Source organism: Mchenga conophoros, linkage group LG17 (assembly GCF_057382185.1).
Source record: "Mchenga conophoros isolate Kocher_MC1m ecotype Shallow Benthic linkage group LG17, M_conophoros_male_GT1.1, whole genome shotgun sequence".
Lineage (NCBI taxonomy): Eukaryota > Metazoa > Chordata > Actinopteri > Cichliformes > Cichlidae > Mchenga > Mchenga conophoros.
The window spans coordinates 28,958,763-28,982,116 of NC_140542.1; the positions used below are offsets into that span (position 1 = coordinate 28,958,763).

The 23,354-nt window shown below is 40.6% G+C and overlaps 1 protein-coding gene across 1 annotated transcript in view; it reads left to right on the top strand.

The window, feature by feature from the left end:
• LOC146555668 (protein O-mannosyl-transferase TMTC2-like) overlaps positions 1–23,354 on the top strand; it is a 70,666-nt gene that overhangs the window by 13,539 nt on the left and 33,773 nt on the right. The window contains exon 2 of the mRNA XM_085252708.1: positions 22,226–22,841. Within this exon, the coding sequence (XP_085108834.1) occupies positions 22,226–22,841 (616 nt within the window). The remainder of the gene's footprint in view (positions 1–22,225; positions 22,842–23,354) is intronic.

A 23,354-nucleotide genomic window follows, 5' to 3' on the forward strand; every position in this document is an offset into this window, starting at 1 on the left:
GCTAGCTAGCCCTGTTTCTAGTTGTTTTGCTAAGCTAAGCTAAGCTAAGCAAATTAAAGTGTTTCCTTCATATATGTGGAAACATTAGAGAAAAGTTCAGTTTCTTTTTGCCCCCTTGTGTAATATGTATGTATTGAATAACAAAGGGAACAACTTGGCCACAGTCACTTGTAACCCAGTCTTCCATACACTTGTCATGATGTTATAATATGACATCATGTCTGCTTTTCCCTCCAGTCTATCTCAGAGGGGAATATGGTCTTTTTATAGTGTTACACAATGCGTTTTATGGTCTTTATAATAGAGTTTCCTGCAGCATTCAAACATAGCTATATATTTTAGAACACCTGCTGATAGTTTGACAAACTTGGATTATAATAAACCTCCTGCAGGGAAGGGAATTTAGCATGTTTTTGTGTAATCCACCAAATCTTATCAGTTTCATAATCCATGCACTTGCCAGTAGTCCACAGATAGTTTCATTAAAGGCTTCAAAAGAAGTCTTTAATGAAACTATCTTTGAATGACTTTTGACGACTTTTGCTTTGTCCAAACTTGAGGGTCAAATGGATGCTGTTTCCACTCTTGGGATGACTCCATTGGTTCCAGTGTTAAAGTTAAGTTCAGGAAAATAGTTTCATTGTACCAGCCGTGTTTAACAGATCACAGATCAGAATTTGAAAAGATCTTAGATAATTAGCACCGATCCTTGAAAAGAAGACAGATTTAGTTTGGGTTGGCCCCTGTGGTACCCCTCTTTAGCTGCCGTTTCTCTCTGGCTAATGCTGGAATGTGACAACTGGTCACGGCAGAAGAAAGAGGGGCCTATTCTGAATTGGATACAGTGCTGTATGGTCTGTTAGTGCAGCTTACTTGGCCATTACAAATTCTGCATGTGAATCTGACCACTGAAAGCTGTCAAAACACAGAGAAACTTGACTGGTCCAGAATGTGACACTGAACACTGTTTTCTGTAAGACTCGTAGCCATTCTTTACGTATAATGCAAATCCTCCACATTCTCAAAATAGCTGCATTTTTAAATTTGTGATCGGATTACAAAACGATTCTGGGGGAGCGTTATAGTGATTTTTTTTTTCCTAATCAGAGACAGAAAGCGTTTGAGCAGAAACAGAATGCTGCTTTGTTTCTGCAGCTGCTCCCTTGGCAGCGCTGCAGCACTGCAATCCTCTACTGGCTCTGTGATTTGTCATCAGCAATTAAACTTGTCTTCATTATAATCTCGATTGCAGATCAAAACCGATCCAGTTTCTCAAAGAAACTGCAAAGTCTGAACAGAAGTCGTGTCTCAGTGGCAAAGATCTGTAGTATGATTATAGAATCCTCATAATTTTTTGATTAACCTTCAGGAATTAAAAAAAATTTAAAATACAATTTTTTTTAAAATGTCTGTGTGCTACTTTTAAGGAGAACAAGAGAGGGAACCTTATCCTTGGTGAAGGACAATAGACTCTGTTGGACATTGCAAGTGAACAAACTAGGCCAGCAAGACCGGAGAGGGAATCGGTGATGCTTTGTGTCCACACCTGGTGCTCTGCGTGTAAATTTGAACATGTGCATTTAAGTTACACAGCTGGACTTGGGTGAAAAGTGAGACGAGAACACTGGCAATCATTTCGGAGACACGACTCTTCGTGACCTGTCAACACCCATCTATTCCCCATAGAGAACAATCAATGCCAGGCACTGGCCTGGTCTTGGACCCACTATTACAATTCAAATATGGAAGGAGTGTTTCATAGTGATTAGTTTAGATGGTGGGGGGTGCACCTTTTTATAGGTCACTGTGCCAACACCTGGAGCTATTTGGAAGTAGGCCAGTGGAATTGATTGTAGAAGCAAAAGGTGAAGTGAATTAAAGAGGAAAAGGAAAGAGAATTTTAACTGCTGTTTAATATTATAGTCACAATACATACAATTTTAGAGTATTTGGATACAAAATTACAATGTAATAATTTTTTCTTTAATGGAGACTTCAGTTGCACAATTTAGTGGTAGACAGGCTGTACTGCTGCAACACTGTTTCTAAGTTGGACCCAGCTGCAGACAAATGGACATAAGAGAAAGAGAAAGACAAAATTAAGAAGATTAAAAAACTTCAATTAGTGATGCTTGATAAAACAGAAGAGTCCCAACAATGGACAAAACACAAAAGCAAAAAAAAAAAAAAAACTACCCCAAAATGCACGGAATGATGAGGAAGACTCATGAACATGTGGGAGATGATGAAGGGAGGGAGTAAAGACTAAACAGAAAAAACTGGTGCAGTAAAGCCCAGGTAACCTCAAACAGGAAAATGCCAGAAGAAAGAATAGATATACTACTTGTGGTTATCAAAAGAACAAACAAATACTTGGATACTAATATCCATTTTTCAACAGTATTAAAAGCGGCAGTGCCATCTTCACCCCCTCCAGCTAATGCACAGCTTCACACAGAACTGCTGTAGACACACAGCCCCTCCCTTCACTAGCAGCTGAACACTTGCACAGCAGCACAACAAACCAGCAGCACAACAAACCCATCTTAAAGACTGCAACCCTGGGGCCCGTTCTTCGTACCTCGCTAAGTAGGTTAGCTGGATTTGATTGTTGACGATTTCGCGTGATCTTGGATCGTTCGGTTCCCCGAAGCTCATCCGGGACTTGCTGTCATAGCAACAGAGCCGTAAGCGTAAACCTGCTCGGGAGCAGGTTTACTTTATGTAAACAGGATTAGATCGCGGCCACGCAGGTACAGTGGGGCAAAAAAGTATTTAGTCAGCCACCGATTGTGCAAGTTCCCCCACCTAAAATGATGACAGAGGTCAGTAATTTGCACCAGAGGTACACTTCAACTGTGAGAGACAGAATGTGAAAAAAAAATCCATGAATCCACATGGTAGGATTTGTAAAGAATTTATTCGTAAATCAGGGTGGAAAATAAGTATTTGGTCAATAACAAAAATACAACTCAATACTTTGTAACATAACCTTTGTTGGCAATAACAGAGGTCAAATGTTTACTATAGGTCTTTACCAGGTTTGCACACACAGTAGCTGGTATTTTGGCCCATTCCTCCATGCAGATCTTCTCGAGAGCAGTGATGTTTTGGGGCTGTCGCCGAGCAACACGGACTTTCAACTCCCGCCACAAATTTTCTATGGGGTTGAGGTCTGGAGACTGGCTAGGCCACTCCAGGACTTTCAAATGCTTCTTACGGAGCCACTCCTTTGTTGCCCGGGCGGTGTGTTTTGGATCATTGTCATGTTGGAAGACCCAGCCTCGTTTCATCTTCAAAGTTCTCACTGATGGAAGGAGGTTTTGGCTCAAAATCTCACGATACATGGCCCCATTCATTCTGTCCTTAACACGGATCAGTCGTCCTGTCCCCTTGGCAGAAAAACAGCCCCATAGCATGATGTTTCCACCCCCATGCTTCACAGTAGGTATGGTGTTCTTGGGATGCAACTCAGTATTCTTCTTCCTCCAAACACGACGAGTTGAGTTTATACCAAAAAGTTCTACTTTGGTTTCATCTGACCACATGACATTCTCCCAATCCTCTGCTGTATCATCCATGTGCTCTCTGGCAAACTTCAGACGGGCCTGGACATGCACTGGCTTCAGCAGCGGAACACGTCTGGCACTGCGGGATTTGATTCCCTGCCGTTGTAGTGTGTTACTGATGGTGACCTTTGTTACTTTGGTCCCAGCTCTCTGCAGGTCATTCACCAGGTCCCCCCGTGTGGTTCTGGGATCTTTGCTCACCGTTCTCATGATCATTTTGACCCCACGGGATGAGATCTTGCGTGGAGCCCCAGATCGAGGGAGATTATCAGTGGTCTTGTATGTCTTCCATTTTCTGATGATTGCTCCCACAGTTGATTTTTTCACACCAAGCTGCTTGCCTATTGTAGATTCACTCTTCCCAGTCTGGTGCAGGTCTACAATACTTTTCCTGGTGTCCTTCGAAAGCTCTTTGGTCTTGGCCATGGCGGAATTTGGAGTCTGACTGTTTGAGGCTGTGGACAGGTGTCTTTTATACAGATGATGAGTTCAAACAGGTGCCATTCATACAGGTAACGAGTGGGGGACAGAAAAGCTTCTTACAGAAGACGTTACAGGTCTGTGAGAGCCAGAGATTTTCCTTGTTTGAGGTGACCAAATACTTATTTTCCACCCTGATTTACGAATAAATTCTTTACAAATCCTACCATGTGGATTCATGGATTTTTTTTCCACATTCTGTCTCTCACAGTTGAAGTGTACCTCTGGTGCAAATTACTGACCTCTGTCATCATTTTAGGTGGGGGAACTTGCACAATCGGTGGCTGACTAAATACTTTTTTGCCCCACTGTATGTCCGCTTCATTTATACGAAAGCAACAGCGATATTCCACCACTGTTTCTCCATAAATAAATAACATCAATGTAACTAAAGATAATGCAGCACTTGATCCTTTTATTGATGTCACACAGATACATACAGGTCATTTCCTAAAAAAGGGAAATGTACTATTAACATTCTATTACATGTATGTGATTATTACAGATGTAATTCATATTTCAGAGTAGTAATTGTAAATTACTTCGTGTAATCAAGATGAGAGACCACGGCTATAAAAGCGAAGGTGGATTTGGGAAGCCTGTCGCAGCCATGTCCTGTCCGTATACGCGAGCCACCCATTGCGGAAGGTGCAAGATTGATAAGGAGAGTCCTCAGAATTCAGCGTATATTGCGGGATAGACAGGATCCTTTAGCTCAGCGCGACAGTGTGCTCATTGAGAGATATCGATATTCCCGTGAGGGTATTATTTACTTAACCAACTTGTTGACGAGGGGGTGCAGGACCACCACCTGTCTTTTTTTCCTCTGCCCTTTTCTTGGTTGCTGTTATGAACAAACTAACAGAGTATTACAGGCCAGTATTACCTTGCCAAGAGACGAAAAGCAATCTAAGAGATAAATATTACCATTCTGTAGAATACTCCTGTATTCCACTTTTACTTGTTCCCATGTTCTTGTGGGTCCTGTTGTGGCTCTAATGTGAAAGGGGATATAATATATAACATATTATAATATAATATAATGCCATATGATATTGGACAATATAGTGTCATATGTTGGCCAGAGGGGCCGATGGCGCGATATGGCAGCCTGGCTACAACCGTAGCTGCCTCCACCAGTGTGTGAATGTGGGAGTGAATGAATAGTGGTATCGTAAAGCGCTTTGGGTGCCTTGGAAAGCGCTATATAAACCCAATCCATTATTATTATTATTATTATTAAATTACCTACGAGTTTGATTTGTCAGCAACTTTCTGCCAGCCCTCTCTCCTTGCTTTTGCAGCCTTTGCAGTGTTCCCTTGCGTTTTAATTAAACTCTGAAACTCCTGAAATCCCTCAATCAAGAGTTCTTGCTCTGCTGCCGGAAAATACCGAGCACGCCCCTTCGACATTTTCGCCGACCAATCAGCGGGTTGCCGATCAATGTTTCTACTATCGATGCGTAGCCCCTTTTACGACACCCAGTGATGTCACATTACTGCGTCCAGCTGTACTAATCGTCAACAGCAGGTGTGTTCGGGGAACTGGATTAGCGAGCTCACGGTTAGCGCGATGGTTTGGTCTTGGATGTGTCATTTGATCTTGGATGTAGTAAGCGACGTACGAAGAACGGGCCCCTGATCTTTAGGCAAAGTTTTGTGAGGGTAAAGCTCCCGATTCAACAACAATGTAGTGTTAAGCAGTCTTTATAAATATTAACTTGGCCGGTGCACACGTTCATTTTTTCCTACAAGGCTGTAGGTGAATACAATTGCTCGGACCAGTCTTGTTCTTCATTAAAACAATACTTCTTTTGTTAGCAATGTGTTATTGAAAATAATACCACATATAGTGTCTTTTATTGTAAGGCATAAAGATTGACGGTTTTGTATTGTGACAAGTGTAATATGAATATAACAAAATGCAGGTACCTCTGTTTTCAGAGCCTCACTGAGAAGTCAAAAGCTAATGTTATCTTAAAGCATTTCATATTCCAAAGCCAACAAAATATATATTCATATGTTATATATTAATATGCTTCTCCATCTATGATGCAGTCCAAAGGCTTCCTACAGGATTTGTCCGGCTGTTTGGTGGCCTGATTTTGCAATAATAGAGAGAACATTAGCCTAAATTAATACAACAATTTTAGGGACATCCCCTCCTGGATTGTGCCATAGACTTCTGGTTGATTAAATTGCAGTTTTAATTGAAATATAATTATAGACTTATAATTAATTAGGGTTTTTCTTTTCCAAGAATGGGCCTCTGGGGCATGACAACTCACAAAAACTCAATCAGTTGGGATAAAGTGTAAAGGAATAGTCTGTGACTCAGTGATGACCGTTTTATGAATAAGCATCTCTGTTATGCTTAATTAATTGAATTAACCATAACATTAAGCAATTAAGCATAGCATAACAATTAATTTGTAAAACTGGTTCTTTTTCCCCCAGTGCTCTTGAATTTGAAGTTAAACTAAAATTCCTTTAAATTTTCTTTTACATTTAAATAGTAGTTTGGGGTTTAAGTATAAATGCTTGTTTTCACATAGTATGAGGTGATAAAAAATGGGACGCAGCAAATTAAGACCTGAGTAAAACAGGCTTTCTTTGCTTTTCATGTTGAAGCAATAATCAACAACAACAACAACCTTGCATTTTACACCATATCCCCAGCCTGTACACAACACTGATTTATGCATTGTTTGACTAAGTCAGGGTACAGAGCTCTGTCTGTTTTTAATCAAGCATCACATTTATCACGGGATGCAGGCGACTCGCGGAGGCCTCTCTAATTACACATCCACAGTCAGACACTGTAATTAACTGTCGAGCCTAAGCTAGATGAAAAACTGAGAGGTGATTGGCTGCTCATTTGCTTTTTGGTAACATTGCTGGAGGTTGTTCTGGCTGGATCTTACTGGTGGGATGGAGGGTGTTAGAGTTGGCCACTGTTTCACTGATAAGAGGTGGCTGTGTGGGGAAACCCTATAAAACTCAGCATCCATTGCTCCTGTGTTGTGTTTCACGCTGCGTCTGCTGTTGGGCACAGTACCAAACTGTATGGCATATTTATTGGGTGAGGCTTAGCAGAATTCTATAAATTTTGCAGTAGGGCTCCCATCTTAATGTATACAGGATAAACACAACTCTGCATAAGCATTCCTGGTGGTCTGTGGGTGTTCATGGAGATGTAAAACTGTAATTTGCTGTTGAATTGAAAGGCTACACTTGAAATGCTAGCCAAGCCTTAGTCTCTATTGTTTTTCTGCATAAATGCATCTAGTCATTTGTACAACAACTCTATACAACTGGTCTGCAACATACTTAAACTGCTATTCTTCAAGGATGAACAGTTGCACAGCTTCTGCAATTCAGTCCGGTAAGTTAACCCTAACCCCTTTCAACATAAAGCTTTTATTTGTGCTGTGAGGGCTGGCCACTTTAAATCTCAACCAAGTCTTTCTGTTCACTGCACCTGCTCTGCTCCCCCCATAGAGATGTAAAGCATTAGATTTATTAGCAATTGATTTCTCATAGCCTTCCCGGTGGTGAGTCTGAGGATTCATCACAACCTTTTATTGACATCAGCTCTCAGGAAATGCTGCAGGGGCCCCAGCCACCATTTTTAGCTGAGGTGGCAGTGGAGGCATTGTAGTCAGATCACTTCGATTTTACGGGACAAGCGTAATGGGAAGTGATCAATCAATCACATAGATGGAGATAAAGACTGGGTAATCAATCTGCTGAAAAACAGACGAGGGAATAACACTCTCAATGATTAGGTTCATGATCTTTTTACCACTAATTCCATATATTGACAGTGGGTTTTATTCAAGACTTTGAAAGTTTTAAACAAAACTTTGTTTCAGTGTTTAAAACAGTGAACAGCTCATCATTGTATCAAAAAAGTGCTGAGAATTGGATCACATCAATTGGTTTATAATAGTTTTTACTGTCCGTTGAGCATGAACAGAAGATACCAGAGGTGTGGACTCGAGTCACATGACTTGGACTCGAGTCAGACTCGAGTCATTAATTTTATGACTTTAGACTTGACTTGAAAAAATGTTCTAAGACTTGTGACTTGACTTGGACTTTTACACCAATGACTTGGGACTTGAATTGGACTTGAACCGGTTTACTTGAAAAGACTTGATATTTTACCCAAAATATAAAATTTAACATGCATATTATATAGAGATTGAAAATGTGACGTCATTCACGGGTAGAACCGCAAAGGATTCTGGGAACTCGTGGCAAGCGGTAGTAGCGCACGCAGGCTTTCAATTGAAATCAGTCACACAGCGATAAAAAGAAACACAAAAATGTCAAGAAGCCGTTGTATTATTAACTGCAATAGCCGGTCGCATGACAGCCACGGGAAGCCGACGGGTAAAGAGATCGGTTGTTATCGGATTACGTCGTTGAAGAGAAATTGTTCGAGCCATGTTTCCGAAATAACAAAGACGCGACGGATGGCCTGGATTGCAGCCATTCAAAGATCAAATATAACGTCCCAGAACACTCCAGCTCACAGGTTAGTCTGCTCCAAGCATTTACACGAAGGTCAGTATTTTTTAGTAGTTAATACGTCATTTTCATAACATAATTAGTGATATAGGTTACAAGCAAGTCTGGCGCTGAACAGAAATTGTCGCGCTATGCTCCTGTGTTTATTGTGCATAAATAGTGAATTGTCCTGACACAATATTGTGTTTCGCTTCTGTTATTATGGTACATTAACAAAAACATATACTTTTATTCACAGGATAAAACAGGTTTTTTGTATCACTAATTGCCCAGTACGATTACAGCATACAATATTGTTGTCACTGCTACATTTCTGTGATGCTACCAGAAATTATTTCCACTACTAATTAATTACCGTTGAGCTCAAAGGTCCTATTAATAAACGGTTAACGAATGTGTATTTATGACGACAATTTGTGAGACTGGTAAACTTATGATACGTACGATGGTCTTTCGTTCTACACGGTGCATTTCAAGGTCCTGTACCCATCCGTCGGTAAACTGTACCTGGACTTGTTGCAGTGACCTGAAGTTACTAAACTTCACGAGTGTATGCACTCACTCCAAGAACCGTATGATTATAAATATGCATATAAATATGCTACAATGAGATAGCTGACTTCATCTAACTAGCAAATGTTGTCCAGGCTACGTTGGTGATGCAGTTCTTTTTAATGTGTATGATATTTTTGTCATGCGATTTTAAAGCCGGTCCTACAACCGCATCCAAGAATAACATGCAGCGTATCTCAGAACTGTCGGTGAAAATTATTCTTGGAGCTAGGTTTAATTGAGCTGCATTTTAAAGAGGTGCAATTTCACAATTTGTGTATATTTTCTAAGTTCACTATTTTGTCATGTGTTGAGAAAAACACAGATTTTAAAATTACATGGTCTAATATTTACATTTAGCATAACTGCAACATTATTTTTTCGTTTTTTTTTTTAAAGACTCGAAAGGACTTGAAATTCAAAGTTTCAGACTTGTGACTTGACTCGGACTTTTACACCAGTGACTTGAGACTCGACTCCACAACAAGGCCAGCAATGTTGTGGGGATGGAGCTGGACTCCCTCAAGGTGGTGTCGGAGAGGCGGATGCTGTCCAAGATAAAGACAATGTTGGATAACACCTCCCACCCACTCCATGACATGTTGGTCAGTCACAGGAGCTCGTTCAGTGAGAGACTGAGATTACCGAAAAGCACCACTGAACGACACAGGAAATCATTCCTGCCTGTGGCCATCTCCCTGTACAACGCATCCACTTAACACACTGTTTGCTGCTACAACTACACATGTTTCTTTTCCAAATATTTATTTATAAGTGACTTATGTATGTATATATATGTATATATTGTACTATTCTTAGTTAGCGTATTGTCTGTCTTGTCTTAATGTTGGTTTAAAATGGAGCACTGTAACAAAAAATAATTTCCCCCAGGGATCAATAAAGTATTCTGATTCTGATTCTGATTCTGACTCTGACTTGCCTGACATTACTTGAGACTTGACTTGAGACTTGAGGATAAAGACTTGAGACTTACTTGAGACTTGCAAAACAATGACTTGGTCCCACCTCTGGAAGATACTTATTTAACGAGCAGAATGGAAGTATTTCTTGGGGGTTCAGTACTTGTAAAAGGACAAAGCCAGCAAAGTTAATTACTTCCTGGCTCTAAACTAAAGCTAAACAGACAGAAATAATTTTCAGTAAGTCTGAGTCTTATATTTCCCCAAATCTGTCACTTTGGGTTAAGATAAAAGGTCTGCACTCATTTAACCTTACCAAAGCTCTGTAAAACTCTTTACTGTGTTTCTCATTAACATATCATTGGTTGCCATACAAGGTAATTGCCTTCCACTGGGAGCAACATGGGGTTCAGTTAGCCACAGCTACCAAGATCGCATGGATAAACAGACAAATCATTAGACCCAGTTGTTGTTGATAGTATTTTCATTTGATTTGTTAAGTATAATAAAAACAGAAAATAATGAAACATGTCATTTAATACAAAACCACATCTATAATTTCTACATAAACTGAATCATCAGCATCACTCAACCAGTCACGATATTTGCAAGAGGCATGAATTTTCACATAGCTTCACGCATGCTTTAGACTAAAGTCACTTTTCTCATTGTTATATCAAATTCCCAGCCTTTCGTCACTACTTTTCACACTAATCAAAACCGATATTACAAGGTTTGAACACTTGTGAAACAATTCTGATATACATTAAGAGACTTAAAAATTGGACAATTCGTGTTCAAGGTTTATTTAGGGCATTGACTTAGGGCGGTGCACTGTTGGGTTTTAGTTGTGCTGCTTATCAGGAAACCAGCTTTATAGGAAACATGAAAGCAAGTCCGTTCCCTGACAAAAGAGAGACAGCCAACTTCCTGATGTTGAACTCACACTGTTTCTCCCTCTTTGAAGCTCAAAGCCCCCGGAAGAAATCTCTTGCTCTGACTCGCCAGTTTAGGCAGACTGAGGATGTAGAGGCGCCTTTATCCTAATCAACACTGAGTTGACCTGAAGCTAAAACAGCTGGACTTCAGTGATGAGTCATAAGTGAGAGCTTACGATTAATTGCAACAATTAAATCTGCAGATAGTTATAATATTTAATTGGGCTGAGACCAAATGTTGCAGCGCTGATCTCCAGTTGTCCATTAGGTGTCATCACAGTTTATACATGACATAGCAAATTAGTTTATCTGTTTTTAGAGTGAAAGCAAATTTGAGTTATTACTCACTCCCATTTCTTGTTGTTGCATATTGAAGCTCTACTTGGAACCTTTTTAAGATCCAACCATGCAAAATGTGATTTTTTTTTTGCCATTTTTTAAGTGGTCTTAAACTTTTGATCGGGACTTTATATGAACTCTGAACCATGTCCTTAAATAGTTACTCAAATTTAGCTATTCATTCAGAATAGCTAAATTCACATGTATGAGGCATATACTGTAAGTGGCTACAGAAAATAATTAACATAAATGAGCAGTTCAGACAATTTGTAACTCAAAAGATTCCTTGAAGTGGATGGGCAGTTAAGGGATGGGCAGCTTTGCATTTGGTCCATGGTATGTGGACACAGGAGTGTATGAATGCAAAAACAGTATGTGGATGCAACTGTAACTTCTTTACAGCCTAATTATGTATGTCAGTGCAACGCTGGGTTGCATTGAAGTGACAGATATTTGTATAGTGTTTTCAATAACAGAGATTGAGAAAGACCAGCCTTTCCTTTACAGTGTTTGTGCAAGTTTTGTTTATATACAGCTGTTGGGATAGTGGGCTACCTTTACACAATAAACAATTTCCTCATAAACACTTGGTCAAGAAGCATTTCCTCAGAGTAAACATACATCCACTGGAGGGATTTGTGACCACAGAAATGGCTGCAAATATGCACATTTGCTGAATTAATTGAAGCTATTTCACATTTACGTGAAGAGTTAAAATCAGTCATCTAAATGGTCTGTTCATTCAGCTGAATGTGGGGGTTTTTTTCCACCCAAGGGAAAACTGCTGGGAGCAGCATGATGGGCTATTAAATCAATGGAAAATATAGATCCAACAAACTGAGCGAGCAAGAAAAAAAAAAGTCTGGTACCTTGAATATAAAATAAGCTTCCTCTTGTGTCTCAGGTTTTCTTTCAAATAACATAAAAAAACAAATGAAAATCTTGCCAGTTTTCAGAGCCCAGTTTGTATGGAACACCATCCAGCAGCTGTTTATCACATTTAGTACATTTCAGTTGATTGAAAGAAACAATTCATTATCTGAACTCTGCATAAAATCAGCCAAATTAATATCAGATGTTGCCTCACGCACAAGGAAAAGGAAGAGCCTCTGAAAACCTTTGCACAAGTCTTTCACCAGGCCACTGGCTGCATGGGTTTTATGAATGCTATCTTAGACATTTATGCATTTTTCCCCCCCCTCCTCCCATATTCGTGCCACACTGGCGTGGGACAAAGTGTGGGAAATTAGCGGTGCCACTTCTGGTATTGTTCTGCGAGTCGCGTTGATGACGTGTGATGTTTAAACACACGCTTAATGCTCACTTCCTGACCTTTCAGATACACAAACTAAACAGATACAAAAGTTGATAAAAAATGACGAATGTCTTTATTTTCTCATTGAGTCTCCAGCATAAGAATTTTATGAGGAGAAAAATTATGGTTCAAATAAGAAAAAAGTAGGTTTACCAGGGGTAATTACTTTAGGTAATATTGAGAACGGGTAATTATGAACTGTGGGTTCTGATCCCCCTCAGCATCTCACTCATCTTCATCATCATCTCCTCATAGTCTGTCATCATGTTGTGGCAACGTACTCACAGGATTATAGCAGATCATAATCAGCCAGTGAATGACTTGGGGCAAGCAAGCAAACATAATGACTTTATACTAGATTTTTGCAGTTGTTGGGCAGAAATTGTGATAAAATGGATTGATTATCTGTTCTACTAGCTGCAGTTAGCAGTGTAAAATGTTTCAGCAGATAAGGATAAAAACATCTATAAAAACATATTTAGAGATTATCTGCATCACCAACTTAATGGACATAAATTGCTGAAACTATAGTTTTGGTCAGATATTTACATACACTCATCAAGGGCATGAATATTCTGGTAATTTTCACAGAAGTTTAATGTTAGCCTGCTTTGTATTTAGAATTGGAAAACCCAATTGTGTCCAGGTTTTAACTGTCTGGATATTGATTTGAGGTAAAGAAGAGCTTTGAGGTTTTTTACCTTCTTAATTATTCCATCCACTTTGTGCAGTGTACCAGTACTATATGCAGCAAAACAGCCCCAAAGCATAATACTACCATAACCATGCTTAACAGCTGGTACAGTGTTCTGAGGTTTGAAAACCTAAACTTCACTCGTCTTGTCATTTTGGCCAAACAGCTCAATCTTTTCTCCACACGGCATTGAACTTGTGTATGTCGGCTTCTGCAGCTCAAAAAAATATAGTCACACTTGTTCACCCAATTCTTTTTTTTTTTTTTGAAGTTATTAAAGTTGTATGTTGTCTGTTCATTCCACCCTGGAAAAAGAACAGTTCAAAGGATTCATTAAAAGCCCCAAATTACCATGACATTCATGCCCATGATGAGTGTAGGCAGTTAGAGCATGTCATGGGAAAAAGAATCCATGACGAACCAAAACTCTGAACATAACCTGCTCCAGACGAGGTTATGCGCTGCTGGATCAGGACACTGTGTTGTAGAATCACAAGTGAGGAGACTTGAGCACACATACATATAATACACAGACCTAAATCAGATTAGTTATTGACCTCAACCTCTGTGCATGTCTCAGAAACTCAGAGCACTATATGATCACCTTCTAATCCTGTTAGCATTGGATTAACACACAAGCTCTCTGGACTCTTTACATCCACCCATATACAAGCCCTCTCTTTATCACACTGGCCTTTATCCCACTGTATGTGAGACTGAATTGAAATGAAGATGAAATCAATAAGTGGACTTGGTTGCAGCACAGTAAAAATGCTAATAATTTTAAGAACTCAAAGGTTCCCAAATCTATTTATTGACAAGTGTTTTTATCAGCAGTGTTTTCAGAAGCATATGTCAGTTTAATAATTCAAATACTTCAAAGCAAGGACGATGCAGAGAAAATATACAGATTAAGCTCAAAGTGATATTAAAAGAGGTTTATTTTTCAATTCATTTTAATAGACTATTAGAATCAAATAAGTTAAAACAAGTGAGTCAGTGAACAGTTCATTTGATATTAAATGTAGAATTGACATGAAAAATAAACACGGGCATGAATGAATTAACAAAGAAATGACTTTAATAGATACTTAAATTTATTTGGGAAATAAAGTGTTGAATGCAAAGGGAAACTAATATTAACAAAAGAAATGAATACTACAAATATAAATTCATGAATTCATATTTTTGAAATGAATTAATGCCATATTTGGCATATTTGTTTACTGAGTTAGTTATTCATTTATTTCAGATTTTGGCATTTGTGCCCCTCCATAACAGTAATTAACTTCAGAATGAAATGGGTGCACAAACACATGATAAGTCTTGCAGCTCTTATTTGTTTACAGAGATGGCGGCTCTCTAATTAAACCCTCCACCTGTACACATTTTCTGCTGTGCCAGTGTGATATGAATTTTCTTTGTCCCCTCCATTGCGGACAGTTTTTCTCCTCGCAAAGTTTTAATTATCTGCATTCCTGATACTTCTGCATAAAGCCAGCAGCATCAGCGCCGTGTTTACTTCAACGGTGCGCCAGACCAAGATTAGCAGTGTGTGAATAGGCCGGTCTGCTGCCGCTCTCTGTCTGTGAGTTTAATTAGCTCTGAGATTGCTCAAGTAAAGGAGATGGGAATTTAATAGATCTTGGCCAGACAAGTCATATTGTAAAAGGTTTGGTAGCGAAGCAGGATCTGGAGCAGATAAGGCTTTAGAGGCTGATGGCGAAGATAAAGAGAAAGGTGGAGGACAAAAGAAATGAAATGGAGGAAATGGAGAAAGTGGTGTTGACTTTATATAAAGCAGAAGTGAATTTAAAAAAAAAAATGGGGAAATGGATCTGTATTAATAGAAGCAAATGGAAGAGAAGTGAAAGGAAACCGAACCAAGAGGTGATGATATCCATGAAATAATGTCTAGGCCAGTGTCCATTAACAATCCTGTTTTATGATGATTGGCTAATCCATCTCGTTACTGCTGTCGTGGAGCAGCAGGATGCACTCTGCTCAAAAAGCCTGTAATTCAGCCAGTTCTGATTATGCTAAGTGATGGCAGTTTATACTAGACATGTTTATTACAGCGGAACAAGCTTGTACATGCTGCAGACGTACGAAGCTGGACGAGAGCCCAAATATTTAAAATAGGCTCAAGTGCAGCGTTTTGCAATGTTGTTAATAATGTTGTCCTTTGAGTAAAGGTCGCAAAAAACATGTAAACTAATGATTTATTCACCCAGCACGCAGTGGGAGAGAAATCTGTAAGCTGAACTTTAAAAGGTTGCAGTTAAGGAAACAAGTTTTGGATGGGATGCAGTCTGTTTATCTTGGGATTCAAGATTTTAGCTGATGTCCATACAATATGACAACACATGGAGCTCTTGAAGCCTCGACCCCTACAAGGAGGGGATCCGGTGGCTTTATTGTGCTGGGCTCTTTTTCGGTCTTACTGACATAAATTTCCTCATCAGATGGAGAGCATGTGTTTGCAGACATCTGCCTGGTCTGCAAACACAATTTTTGTGATGCCAGAGACACTACACTACAAAACACCACCATCAGTTTTCAGGCCAACCTTAAGCAAACATGAAATAAAAAGCGTAACAGGAATGACTACTCGACCATGGTGTCTGCAGCATATCTGCAGCTGAGACAATTTCTAAGGGTCACTGAAAGTGATTACAAAATTGTTCTCAGTGCTTACTTACAACCCTGAAACTTACTTTGAAATCACAACGATTTACAAGTGTACCTAGCACTCCTGGAATGCTCCGTTTTAGTACTGAGGAGTGCATTTAAAAAAACATACTAAATATAACTAAAATATCCTAAAGTCACTCTTGCAATAGTATTTTTTGTAAAGTGTAATACTGCAAAGTAGACCAGAAGCGGGGTGTTTTATTTTGAAAATTGTCAGGATGCTCCTGTGTATGTCTCCTGTTTTCCTCATCTGTTCTGACAGAGCATGGGAGCCTCTTCTGGGATGTGATCTGACCTTTGAGCAATTGAGTAAATGCTTAGAGTTCTTTCTTTAATCAGTGAACTAGCTCTGTAGACCAAGTTTGTGCACCTCGTGACTTTGATTGGTTGTTAGTGACAGTAAATATAAATCCTTAAGCCGTTAAGGATGTTACGCATTTTATTGCACTGTAGCAAAGGGGCAAAATAGTAAAAAATGGTAGTAATATCTGCTGGTATGCTATATTTGTTTTTTTTTTAAATACATTTACTTTTAAATTCAATCTTCTTAAAGTTCAGGAATTTGCTTGTCTTTTAACTGGGTTTTGGTAAAATTGTCATTTATGAAGTTTATGCAGGGCATAACTTATAATATATTGAAGACACTTTAGAATAAATATTTGTGAAATATTTGTATTTTTCACATTCAGTGTAGGAAAAAGTCTGTGTGTCTGTAGGCAACAACAACACATGAAAAACCAAATGACTGGTGGTGAGATCACCGCTTGGAGAGGTCCATTTGCATAATGAGAAAAAAAACATACCCAAACACTGAAAGACAGCCAATTTTCTTTCCACTAAAAGCAGCGGACAGGTGAAAGTAGACCTCACCCCATCACAAATTGATCTAAAGAGGGGGAAAAAAATCCCTGCTCACCAATGTGTCCTTTCAGACAATGTGGAAATCCCTCATTACCTCCCCCCACCAAAAAAAAGGTGGGGGGGGGGGGGGGGGGGGGGGGGAAGAAAATTGAAAAGCCCAAACCCCGTCCTGTACTTTACGGATTGTGAATAGAGTGCCCTGCAGCCTGCCTGCCTGCCCCACATACGGCGTTTGAATACAAAAGACCCCCTTCTGTAAGAGCAATCACTCTGGGAGGCCACTCTATCTGCACCGCTGCAGAGACGGGCCTCAATGAAGCCATCAGCACAGGCTCTCTTGTCACACAATCTCACATGCGCATGCACTCGCAAACACAAAGAACGGACACGTTGCATGTAACCATTTATTCCTTTGCGTGCGCATGCACAGACCCGTTGCCAAACTCTCATGGGTAATGCATTCTTTTCATCCTCCAGTGCCGGGCAGGAGCAGGGAGGGAGATGAGTGGTTGGCGCTGATTTGAATATTTAAATTATTTATCACCGCAGAGTTTTGAGACCCAAGACATGGAGAGGGACACAAGGGAGCTGGGTGAGACTGAATCAAGCCATGTATGGATTTCATGGTGTGCTAACTAAGCGCCCAAAGGGACAGGATGGGAAGAAGCGTGAGCAGAGTTGCAGATTTTCACGAACAAAATATTTATTCTGCTTCAGTAAATTGCCAACATCTTTTAGGAGTGTTTTGGGATAAGCATAGAATGAGTTGCAATGTGAGATTACTTTAAAGACTTGAATTTTGATAAACTTGGGATACATTTATTTTCCTTGTATCCTCAGTCCTTGCTGTCCTCATGCTCCACGCTATGCTGGGACTGTAAATCATTTCTAAAATAACAGCTCAATGTGGAACTACAGTAAAAAAGGAAGAGGCTTTGTAAACTGCATGATGTAATGCACCGCCTCCTTAGAAATATTATATGCTGTAAGTGAGAGCCTGAGAAATACACAATGCTTTTCTCTGACAGAACAATCTTGGGAAATGCAGGAATTTACTACAGCTCACGCGATGACAGGACTGAAGGCTTAAAGGAAAAAAACATTTAAATTCATTCCTTCAGCAGTTATTGTTTTGAGACTGGATCTGTAGGCTAATGGGTTGACTTTTTGCCCTCTCTTTGCTGTCTTAGTTATTCTTTTACTTTTATCTTGTCTTCTATTACAGGCCGACATCTCGGTCTTTTTCTCCCCCCTGTCCTCTTTTTTTTTTTTATAAGCTCAGCTCTGAGTTTCAGTCTGTAGACAAAGGAAGTCCCCAACTGGCCTCCTTTTGCTGTTCCTTTCCTTCCCGAGTGTGCCATGCACAAACACAGAAACATTGCAAAGGATGATCAAACCCAGACAGAGAGAAAGCGGGGGGATACTACTGGGTCAGTGTTAAAATCCTGGAAACGCAAAGCTTTTGCAATCAACCTCACATAACCTAAGCTTCTCCTAGTGATATTAAAATAATATATTCAGCCTGTTTAAAAAAAAAAAAAAAAAAAAAAGCAGCATTGTCCTCAGAGGATAAGAAAAGCTGGAATGAATCTGCTTGTTGTCATCACCCAGCTGCTTTTAATTGGCAAGTCAGCCCTGAGATCAGTAGATCTGGCTATCTTTTGGTTTTCTCTGTGTTATAAATTAAACACAGTTTACTCTTATTTCCTGTTCCAACAATTAGTGGCATATTTCTTGTATTGTGGGCTTCTCTGTTTTTCTACATCCACTATAATTTGATCTACAGTAATATTTTCTTTGTCTGCTCCAGTCACCTCGTAGGTACTCATTAGGCTGCATTCTCGACAGCATGCAACCCTTCTTTGAAAACCACACTGCCTCAGTGATACTTGACATTGCATCAAATTACTATCCATCAAACACTCGGCAGATTTTTCAGTGCAGACACTGGTGTTTTCAATCCCCCTTTCATTTATTTAGTATTAGTATTTATTTATTTATTGTCATTGTCAAGAACAATGAAATTGCGTTTGGGGCTTCCATACAACCCAAAAAAAGAAGAAAATAATAAATACCCCTTAAAACCCAAGTGTACATATTTAACCCAGTGTGACTCCAATGCAATAAGACAATCCTTAGCAATAATGTTCGTAGAAATTCAGACAAAGACCTGAGAAACATGACAAAATACAACAATGCAACCCATTCAATATTATTGTACTGTGAGATATGATATCAGATATGATAGTTATCTATTTAAGAAAGAGGGGGGGGGGGCAGGAGGGGGAAGAGAATAAAGATATGATGCACCAATGCAGACCAGTTCATTGCTATTAAGAAGTTGGATATGGTTATTGTCCGTGAGAGGGGGGCAGAGAGTTCAGGAGCCTCACAGCCTGTGGATACAGGCTGTTGGCCAGTCTGGATGTTCTGGCCTGTATAGACCTGTACCTTCTCCCTGAGGGCAGCAGATGGAAAAGGTGGCGCGCAGGGTGATGTTGGTCCCGCAGGATACTGTGCACCCTCCTCAGACAGCGAGTGGGGAAGATATTACTGATCTCTGGCAGACTTGTTCCAATAATTCTGCCAGCTTCTTTCACCAGTCCATCAGTGCATCAGTCCTGCTTTTCAAATGCTGCACTTATTTTTATGGCTTAGCTGGCTGTAGGTAATTTTGTTTCATTGTTGTAAATGCAATATCTCTTCCATGTGATGATGGAAGATTTGGCACTTGAACCCAAGGATGAAGTGATGAAAGGTCAAAGTCATCTTGAGTGGGTGTGGGGTGTGGGCCCCGGCACACGCTGGTCACAGGCCTGGGTTGCGTCAGGAAGGACATTGAGCAGAAAATCAATGCCAAATCATATATGCGAGCCATCAATTACACATCCATACCAGATCAGTTAACAACAACCGCCTTTGGTACAGTTGATCAGTAGGATGCCAGTGGAGCGGAAACTGTGCTCCGAAGACAGGAGGAGGAGGATCATGGGTAGGTGTTGTCAGAGGTAATAGGTAAAAAAAATAAAGGCCTTTAAATGTAGGGACTGAAGCTGTGAATATGCAAGGACTGGAAGTATTGATGAGGTGGATGAGTTTAAATACCTGGCTTCAACCATTCAAGCCAATGGACTGTGCACAGGAAAGGTGAAGAAGAGAGTGCAGGCAGGGTGGAGTGGATGGAGACAAGTGTGATTTGTGACAGAAGAATGGTAGCAAGAGTAAAGGGGAAGGTTTACAAGCTGGAGGTGGCAGAGTTAAGGATTTATGATTTTCATTGGGCGTGACCAGGAGGGACAGGATTAGAAATGTATGAGAGGAACGGCTCAGGTTGAGCAGTTCGGAGGCAAAATTGGAGAGGCAAGCTTGTGATGGTTTGGAAAGGTGCAGAGGAAGGATAGTGGATATATTAGACGAAGGATGGTAAAAATGGAGCTCCCAAGGAGGAGGAAAAGAAGAAAGTCACACTGAAGGTGTTAGGATGTAGTGAGCACATGAAAGAACAAGGACACGTTTTTTTGTTTTGTTTTTTGTCTTCAGTGGTGACATTTTATATTGCACAATTTGAAGAACAAGTCTGGACAGAAATTGATATAAATTATATGTTGAATGGTTGCTGTATGCATGCAGCTGTGAAGCAAGAATAATTGTTATCTGACATGGCTGTTCATGATGGGAAAGCAAATGCTGCAAAAAAAAACTAACTGGAAATGCACCGCTGCTTTCCACGAAAAGAGGGCTTCTCTCGCTTTCTCTCGATCGTGGCTCAAGAGTTGGGAGTTCGCCTTGTAATCGGAAGGTTGCCGGTTCGAGCCCGGCTTGGACAGTCTCGGTCGTTGTGTCCTTGGGCAAGACACTTCACCCGTTGCCTACTGGTGGTGGTCAGAGGGCCCGGTGGCGCCAGTGTCCGGCAGCCTCGCCTCTGTCAGTGCGCCCCAGGGTGGCTGTGGCTGCAATGTAGCTTGCCATCACCAGTGTGTGAATGTGTGTGTGTGAATGGGTGGATGACTGGATATGTAAAGCGCTTTGGGGTCCTTAGGGACTAGTAAAGCGCTATATAAATACAGGCCATTTACCATTTACCCAGGAATTTCAGATATTGCCTATTTTAGTCAATGGGAAAATAACTCAATAACTCAGATCTTTGCACTGATCTGGTGAAAATGCAGTTTTATAAAACTGAATTATATAAACAAAAATTAACTACCTGGTTTATTAGGCAAATCACATTTTTAGGACTGACTGTTGCGTTGTCATTTAAAAGATTGATTTCTATATCTGCATTGGTTGCTGTGGTAACTGATGGAGGAATCTGTGCGTGTGTGTGTGTGTGTGTGTGTGTGTGTGTGTGTGTGTGAGAGCGTGTGTGTGTGTGTGTGTGTGTGTGTGTGTGTGTGTGTGTGTGTGTGGCTAAGTTGGTGACTTTGTAGTTATGATAACAATATTACTGACTTATTGCAGTGAGCAGACCACAGTGACAAATGATTTCTTGGAAATTTAATGATTACAGAAAAAAGTAAATAAAAATTTAACAAGCCATTCAGTGACTTTTATCATTTGACTGACTAAAGTTTGTTAAAGGTCAGTTTGTTCAAGTTTATTAAAGTGTATGGAAAATGTAAATTTCACTGCAGTTTCCCCTCTGTTACTGATTCCTTTGTCTTTATTTTGTGGTCTCACTTTTCTCCTGGCAAACACTTATAAATCTGCGGAATATCTACGCAAGCTTTTTCTTTCACTAACCTGGCTTCGAGTTGTTGTTGTTGTAGCAGCGATCCCATTCATCAGTCTCTGCTGTGATCTTCATTTGTTGCCGTCTGTGACTGTACACGAATGCTGCTCATGTCCCTCAGTAATGAGACGCTAATTACGAGAATCCGCAGAACCTCGGGGGTGTTATACCACCTGTCTGTGTGTGTGTGTTTGCAGGTACATGTGACATATGCGCATGCTGCGTGTGTGAGAGCTCAGCAGCGTGCACGTCTCTGTGTTTAATCAAATACTCTGTGGTGTTCTCATTGCATTTGGCTATTAAGTTTCACTTATGAGTGCATGATTAGCAAGATAGAAAACTTGGTATTCCAAATGACTCCTATCTCCGTGTACACAATTCAGATGGATGCTACGTAAGGGCTTCTGCAAAGAAATTCTTTGTTAATACACGCAGTTGAAAACACATTTTAAAGAATGTTGACCTTAAAGTTGCTTTAATCTAATATTTTAAACTGACTACACCCATACTTGTATGTTGAAAATGTTGGCTCATAGCACAAAATATCAATATTAAATCAATAAACGCCTCATACCTATTCCTTTTGTTCTTTCAGCCGAGCCATCAAGACCAACCAGGACCTTCTCCCTGAGACTCCCTGGACCAACATCCTGTATGACGACTTCTGGGGCACTTTGCTCACTCACAGTGGCAGCCACAAGTCTTTCCGTCCACTCTGCACCCTCTCCTTCCGCCTCAACTACTCCCTGCACAGCCTCAACCCTTGGGGCTACCACTTAATGAATGTGGTGCTGCACGGCCTGGTCACAGCCCTTGTCACAGCCTTCAGCCGGCCGCTGCTGGGTGGGGGATTGTGGAGCCTTTTGGCAGGCCTTCTTTTTGCCTCCCACCCGATTCACACTGAAGCAGTCGCTGGTGTGGTGGGAAGGGCGGACGTTGGTGCCGCTTTGTTTTTCTTGCTGTCTCTTCTCTGCTATGTGCGACACTGTGGACTCCGACCGGTGCCACATGGGGCCTTCCAGAACAGGCAATGTGGTGGAGGCTCTGTCATCAGGTGCTGGGGCTGGATGCTGGGCAGCCTGTGGTTTGCAGCAGCCAGCATGCTTTGGAAGGAGCAGGGGGTGACGGTGCTGGCTGTGTCAGCTGTGTATGACCTTTTCGTGTTCCAGAGGCTCCGGTTTCGCCAGGCACTTCTTCACCTATTAGGAAAGGTAAATGAATTCTTGCCGCCGGGGGTAAATGTCTGTGTATTTTCACTGGCTCTTGTTTTGGCATCTCTGCGCACCCCAATTTCCTCTTCCTTCCCTTAGAGGTGAGCCTCAGCCTGCCAGCTGTTAATGGTTCCTGGATTAGGTTTTGTGTGTGTATTTAACAAGGTTTTGTTTGTGTGTGAATTGTGTGTTTGCCTTTCATTAGTGGTGTAATTAGGAAAGCTGTTTGCTTATGCAGACTCCGTAGTTGCTGCATGAAAAATAAGCTTTCCTCATTCGCCTGCTAAACAGGAAGATTGGAAGTTTTTCACTTCCTTACAATGCTGCCACCACCTTCAATTTGCTGCAGTAAATGGATACACATTCATGCAAGGAAATCTAAATTAGGATCTCGGACTCATATGCGTGGATACATGTGCATTTGAGGAAACGGGGCTTGGACAGGAAAAAGCTATTTCAGGGGTGAGTTGATTTCTCATTTGAAGGTGACAAAAGGTATGTGCAGAGAAGCAA